Source organism: Aythya fuligula, chromosome 3 (genome assembly GCF_009819795.1).
Source record: "Aythya fuligula isolate bAytFul2 chromosome 3, bAytFul2.pri, whole genome shotgun sequence".
Lineage (NCBI taxonomy): Eukaryota > Metazoa > Chordata > Aves > Anseriformes > Anatidae > Aythya > Aythya fuligula.
Window position 1 is genome coordinate 42,378,698 of NC_045561.1, and position 7,452 is coordinate 42,386,149.

Here is a 7,452-nt window from a genome sequence, read left to right on the forward strand (position 1 = left end):
AATTGCTCTACAGTCATTAACAGAAGAATTAAGTCACGCAGTTGTTCTTTTGTTCAAAAAGATGTTAAGCCCACTGTGTACCTCCATTAGGGCTTCTAACTCCAAAAATCACTCAGATACCAAATTCAAAGCACAATGCAAGAGACTGTGCTCAATTAAAGATTCACACAGAAATCTTTTGCACTGTACCTAAGCAACTGGTTGCTGAAAATCACAGAACAGAAGAACAGTACCTGAGAGCTGTCATTGAGCTCTGTGAGATTTCTAGATGATTTTTAACTAGACACAGATGTGCACAAAGGAGAATGGTTGGCTAATCAACATGAGAACAATAAAAAAAACCTACATAACGCATTGCCCTTGGTGACTCCTGCCTATTACTTAATAATTTTCAATTTACTTAAATATTTCCTAGCATATTTCTATGACTATGAAGTCATAGTATCCACACATAGCTCCAAACTAAAGAAAGATGAAATTAAAAAGAAAAAAAATAAAATCATTGTTAAGATGTATTGTTTCTCCTGAAACTTCTTTGTGTCTGAAAAAGTCATAGGACACTATGAGCTATGAGTTAATCACAAGAAAGAAAGATAGCTTTCATCATTTGGAAGTGTAACATAATGACAAGTAAGAAGAAAAGTTCCCAGTACATATTTTTGCACAGCTTCTTCCTTCCAAGGACAACTGTTTATCCGGTTCTATTACGGCACTGTATGCATGAACTCTAAACTATGCCCAAGCTGAAAATGAAAGGTTTCTTTTTTTTTTTTTTCTTCTTCTTCTTCCCGTAAGTGATTGTGACAAACACACTTGGCACACTTTCACAAAACTCAGCTGATCATCAAACCTTATCCTCTCACACTTTGTGGTAAGAAAATGTATGTAGCAAAATCATCAGTCAAAACATAAGCCATCTGCCCTTCCAATGTCAGCTTCATTATGAAGATTAGATAAAGGGAGGATGCTGGTTTTTGCTTTTCAGCCACACGTACCCAGAATTAAAAGAGAGCTGAACAACTTTTTCAGCCAGCATGCATTTAAATCACTCTTGCTTAGACTGAATATTTGAAAGCGCTAGTGTCAGTTAAACACAATACTTCTTAGCTGACTTAGTTTGTTAAGAAAGCATGCTAAGTAATCCACACGAAAACTCTTAATTCAATCTGATCCTATAACAGATAGATGGCAGAAATTGAAAAGACTAGCAGGATTATATTTCAAGCATATTAACAACCCTGACATTTGGAATATATATTACAATACCAAGCGCACAATTTGCAAATAAATACTTGATAAAATAAAATATATTCAAAGTTAGTCCAAAAGCATTTTTAACCCCAAACTTTTGAAGTTGATCACCTGCAGGGAAGGCGCTTCGCCTGAGGAACTGTGACAAGATATAGCTGCTAAACTGGAACTCCACTGGAAATCACTGGGTGGCAGCTGCAGTTCCTTACACAGAGATAACTGTAAGAAAGAGATGCGATTATAAAGATGAGACATGCAAGAACTCATTGAGCAGTGTCAAAAATTCTAGAGACTTTGTGACACGGCAGTATTAAACTAGCTTGAACACTGTATAAAGTGGAAAAAAAAGAAAAGAGATTTTCAGCATGTTTGTCACAACAATCAAACAGCTAAAACACACTTATTTAAATATTTTTCAAACATAATTGCTTTCCTTTTGTTATTTCTGTTTCTGAAAATACTACCATTTTGAATTATTTCTCTGCAATTTCTTGGACATTCCTTAAGATAATATACTAACAGCAAAATAAAATTAAACTGAAAGTGGTTGAAAAAGCTCACTAGGTATTCACAGAGACTGGGGGGAAGGAGAAACATTACTCTCCCCCAAAACAAGGTGAATCAATCAGAAAATATATGATCCCTTCAAAAACCTCCAGAAGTACCAGAATGCACATTCCTGACACTTCTGCACTTCCATAGCCTCAGTGCAGAATCTGTATAATTAATAAGCTTTTCATTAATTGGAAGGTACTGATTTTTCAACTACAGAGTTCCTCTGACTACACTTTCTACATGCACTGATATGTTGCTATTAGAAAAACTTTTCTGCAGAAAAACATTTTTATTGGCATAAAACTAAATGAAATGTGTTCAGTGCCGCTAAAAGTCAGTTGAAAGTCACTCACAGAATTATCTAATCCAGTCTGTAACATATCGACTAGTTTCTAACTACTGGAATGAACTTTATTAAGGCTATCTAACATTTAAAAAAAAAAGGAAACCTATTAAGATGCAAAGATTAAACCTTGCTGTTAAGGTGACAATTAAAATGAAGAAAGAAATCTAAAACTGCCAAGCTCCCTCCAAAACTTTAATTACTGTTGTTACCATGACCTCGTACGAAATGCTGCTTTTGGTAGAAAATGGGCAAACTTTAAGTTATAAGGAAACCCTGGATTTAAAAACAGCACAACTGGGTAACTTGTTCAACTAGCATAAAACACAGCAATGCCTCCATCCTGATCTTTCATTTACCTTTGCAACCGGAGACTGACCAATCTTCCAAATGATCAGCTTCTCTCTATGGACCAGCCAGGCCCATCCACTTTCATCCACTTGAACGCTCAGCTGGTCATCGGCTACATAAAAAGGATTAATACTTTAAGACACTGCAGGAATAACCTGAAAACCAACTAGCCTTCTTTCTCATATGCAAAGAAGAAGTATCTTTTGTACTGAAATTAAATTCTGCATCACAAGTTCTACATATCCAAAGGACCAAATTACTAGATATAGTTTAAAATCCATTTGACAAACCCTCAACATTTGAGAGTGAAAAGCAAGACAATCCTAGCAGCTTTTCATTTCCATCAATTTACAGCAGATAATTCATACCTTAGAAACTGATGAACTTACAAATCCATTACAAAGTTACACTTTTTTGGTTCCTATTATCTCTATTAGAGAAACAAAGCAAGTAATTTCTTTAACTCAGGGAACAGTTTGTATTACCGGGGCTTTTAGAAGTGAGAATAAAACCACCATTAAAAACAATAAAACCACCACTTCTGTTTCTTTATTTTCTACCTGCTGAAAAAACGTGAGCTGAGGTTAAATTAAACTATGTATTCATTTAATGGCTTAGAGTACATGGACTAAAAAAATAAAATTAGAGCATCCAGTCCAGGAAACAAGACTCCAAACAAGCTTGCTGAATTCTAACCAAGACTCACGCATTTTACACTGCAAAGACAACTTTTAAATACCATCATCACCACATTAACTTTTCCCCCACCTGTCAACTCTTGTGAGGGAAATAACAGATAAAATCAATTCTTACCATCAGCCTTCTTCAGGGCTTCCATCACCTTAACAGGCAGAGAAGATCCAAAAGCCTTAACATCATAGTTAATAGTGTCGCTTGCTGAGGGATGCTGTATAACTCTGGTGGGAGTTGCTCTTAAAAAACAAAACAAAAGCTGTGATTAGTTTTCCATTCTTTCTCCCGGAGTTTCAACATTTGCTTTAAACGCGTAAGCTTTGAATGTTTTTGTTTTGTTTTACATGCATAGGTTCTTGTTCGTCCTATACCACAGACATAGCTGAGGAACTCCCTAATATGAGATATTTCAAACATATTGAACTTGCATCATTTAACTTTAAACTATAAAAGAACCAGAAAATTGCTCAGCTATAACAAGTTTCAGTCAGAGTCTGGTACTATGAGAACTGATGATATCAAACAGCCTACAAAGAAGTATTTAAGAAACTACAGGCCAATAAAGTCTTACAGCTTCTATAGTAGAGTAAATGAGTACTATACATTAGTAACCTGCATGCTTTTTTTGTTATTTTCATACAGGAAAGTCATGCCTAACGATTCCATAGGATTTTTTGGGAAGAAAAAAAAAATCAATCAACACAACTGAGACGTTACTAAGCACTTAGATTTCTCCCAATCTCTCAAAAAGATCCTTTATCAAATATTTCTCAGAAAATCAAGCTTTAAAAAAGGAGGAAGTGTTAATAGTCTTTATCAAAGAAATAAAAACAAATAACACAGAGGCTAACGTATACACTTTAAGAAAGATCCCGTCCTATAGGACCTGTGCTGATGCCCAAGTTCTTCAGTACAACCATGAGGAGCCAAGTACCAGAGTGACAGCTGGCTGACAGGGCTGTATGACCTCGGACGGCCAAACAGTATAAAAAAAACAGGCTGAGCTATTAAAAAAGGCTAAAAAGTAGAACAGAAAATAGCGTAACGAATCCACACAGCACGACAGCTTCACAAGTACGATGGTGCCCTAGCGCACACACCCCAAAAGCGTATCGTGGACTAAAAAAAATAAAAATAATAAATAAATAAAAGGTTTAGGGATGCTCAGAGCCTAGAGAACATCTCGCAAGAGGTCCCTGGGGACCGCCAGCCGCAGGACCGACGCCTCACCGCGCGGAGATGGAGCCGCTCCTCCGCGCCACCGGGGAGAAGAGCCCGGGGGAGACGGCGGCGGCCGCCACGGCCAGGCCCTTCCTGCCGCCAGCCCGGGACAGGGGGCTGGGGGCGGCGCTGCCGAGGTTCCTGCGGGCCTGCCCGACCGGGGTCCGCGGGGAAGCGGGAGCCGAGGGGAACATGGCTGAGGGGACAGCGGCAGCACCGGCCGCGGGGAGCCCGCCTCAGCCTGCCCGGCGCCGCCGACTCGCGTCACTGCCGAGCGCGGCCGGGCCCTGCGCGGAGGGCGGGGAGACCCCGCGGCAACCGCTCGCTGAGGCGGTCGCCTCACGGTGGAGCCCTGGGGCGGGCGGATGGGTGCTGAAACGTAAAGGGTGCTGCTGGTTTTGTCATGTGTCGTTGAAAGATCCCTGCAAAGCGCTGTTTTGGTGCTTTCGGGTGGAATTTGCGTGTTCCTGTAGTCGCCCGTTCGTTAAAATCACCTGCGCTCGCCCAGTTTTCTCATTAAAAAGTACCCCCAAAGAAAGAATGCTCCGTGCGAATTTTGGTGAGGAAAACCCACAAAGCAAAAACAAAATGTACACACAGATGTGGAAAAAAAAATAAATAAATAAAATTCAAGCTGCCACCCACAGTTCCCAACATCCGCGAACAGTAACATTCAGATTGTTTTAAAAACCGATAACTCCCTTCTACGTCTCCTTTCTAAAACATTTAAGGCGATGCAGTCAGTGCAAGCAGCAGCCCTTTGCTGCCTGAAGCCTCGTCCCTCTTCCTCAGTGCCTTACTCGCGTCCCTTTTGATGCACAGCCCTGTCTTGGGGCTCCATCTTCAGGAGAGAGCCTGATTAAGCGAGGACTTGAACTGGGAGAATGGAAATAGACTTTATATTAGAGCCACAACTTTTAAATATATAAGAATTTTAATTTTTTTACACTTCTATTTTGGTTGATTACTTGAAAAACTGCGTGGAAAATATTGCCAAGGTAGACTAGCTGCAAACAGTTGCCTACCTATTTAGAAAGAAAATTAGTTTGAAAGGCTAGCAGCAGCTGTGAACAACGTTCTCATAAATTGGTTACAGAAAGTACACAGCCATTAGTAAGGTGTTTGATGTATTTAGCAAGGTAGTTTTGAAAGCACTTGGAAACAGTATTTGAGCCCTGAAAGTCATGACAGGGTAGCAAAATGTTATGAAAGGAAATAGTTCTAGCCTCCAAGACGAAGGTGAAAAAGTCTTAGTAGTAACTACATTAGTAGTAATAAGACTTTGAGATTATGCCCATAGTTATCATGTTAAATACAGAAAATAATGATAGATGCTGAAAAATCATTATACTACGTATCTCTGTGTACATGTAAATGTAATTAGATTTTTTTATATGTCTGGGAATCTTCATTCCTATACAGAGAAGATATGTTTAGGCAAAGGCAGAACACCAATGCATGCAGCATAGAAGTGAGGTGGTCTTTTGTAATGTCCTCCAAGGCTACAAAAACACTTTAAAAACTACCAATCGTGAAATTCATTCAGGAAATGTCAGATGAGCTTGACTTATTATATTGTATTCACCTGTGATCAAAGGCATTTCTGAGTACCATCTGGCCTTTGTAATATACTAGTAGCAACACAGCTGTGTTTTGAGCATGTTAATACCATATTCATGGCACTGAACCTCTTGCTACTAACTTAGCTTAAGTAGCTTAAACAAAACAAACAGCAGAGAGCAGAGAAGAGGCAAGATTTAGGACACAAATAGCAACAGCTGGCAACATGAGCTTCAAGGTTGTTTTTTGGTTTGTTTGTTTTTCATATAAAGAGTAGACCTATACCCTCTTCAAGTCATTTTTCTACAACCCCAAAGAACACTACCACTTTTCACTATTTTGTCTTCTTTGTACTTGTTAGGATAACCATAAAAAAACAATAGCGCTAAAATCACTAAAATGGATTGCATACATTGGAGTGAAGAGTGCTTACAGCACCTTGCCAATTCATATTACAGCTGGGGTTTTTCACAATGATATAACTGTGTCAGCACATTTCAATGTAGCAATTACAGCCCCATTAAAGAGAGCTTCTCAACCAAGTTTAAAAGTCAAGGTGTCTGGCAAAACAGTCTCCTATCTGTGCATCAGAGCAGTAAGCAGCTGTTGACATCTAGATAAATTAAGTTCTTTTTGAGAAGAGGAAGAATGATAGTTTAAAATTAGAAAAGCCTCGAGCTAGTTTCATCCACTGCTTTTATGTCAAGTGTTTACTGATCACTGAACTTTTTTCCCCCCCCCCCTCTCAAAAGTCTTGCTTCTCAAGATTTGACTTGATGTGGAATTTGAAAGTTGGGCAGTTCAGTTCTGCATTACCTGTTTTAGGTGAACCATGACCTAATGTCAAATGCTTACTAGCCAATCAAATATTTCTGTTGTGTAATACTTTATAACAACATATTCTTTCTTTCTTTTTTTTTTTTTTTTTTACAAGACTTCAGAGTAAATAGTATTTTGTACATAGCACAGGTTAGGTTTGAAATGTCAAGTTTTGGGTGAGGAATTTATTTTCTGAAAGGTCTATTTAATCTTTTCAGCAACAGAAGTATAGCATGAAGCAGTAAATGTTTTACACATTACCTTTATGATACACAGCATTACTAAAACATGAAGGAGGCAATCACAAAAAAATGCAGTCACAAAGTGTAATAGAGATTGTTTTATAGTGCTTTCTGATGCAGTCAGATACTCTCACATTAAGTCTTTTCTATGACATGTGGTCCATTTTTGCCCTATGGAACATGCTGCACAAGGCAGCAGCATGGGGTGATGGTCCTTCACAAAGAACACCCAGCAGGGTTGTTAGAGATGCACCACTGGTTTCCACCTTAGACAGGAAAACATTAAACTCTTAGAACAAAAGCAGAATACAGTGCTTTAATTCATTTCTCTCTCCTTTTTAAATGTTGTCTCCGTTTCCTCCAACAAAAGGATCAAATTTTCTTATTAAGCTAACAGAGCTCCTACAGTTCAAAGTG

The 7,452-nt window shown here is 38.7% G+C and overlaps 1 protein-coding gene across 2 annotated transcripts in view; it reads right to left on the minus strand.

The window, feature by feature from the left end:
* NUP133 (nucleoporin 133) overlaps positions 1-4,610 on the minus strand; it is a 29,163-nt gene extending 24,553 nt beyond the window's left edge. The window contains exons 1-4 of one of the 2 annotated variants that reach the window (XM_032185215.1): positions 4,424-4,610; positions 3,314-3,432; positions 2,509-2,612; positions 1,363-1,470 (exon numbers count right to left, since the gene is read on the minus strand). In XM_032185215.1, the coding sequence (XP_032041106.1) occupies positions 1,363-1,470; positions 2,509-2,612; positions 3,314-3,432; positions 4,424-4,608 (516 nt within the window). In that variant the 5' untranslated portion in view covers positions 4,609-4,610. Of the gene's footprint in view, positions 1-1,362; positions 1,471-2,508; positions 2,613-3,313; positions 3,433-4,373; positions 4,394-4,423 lie in introns of those variants that run through there. The other variant, XM_032185216.1, reaches the window with a different exon arrangement.
* Between the last annotated feature and the right edge of the window lie 2,842 nt (positions 4,611-7,452).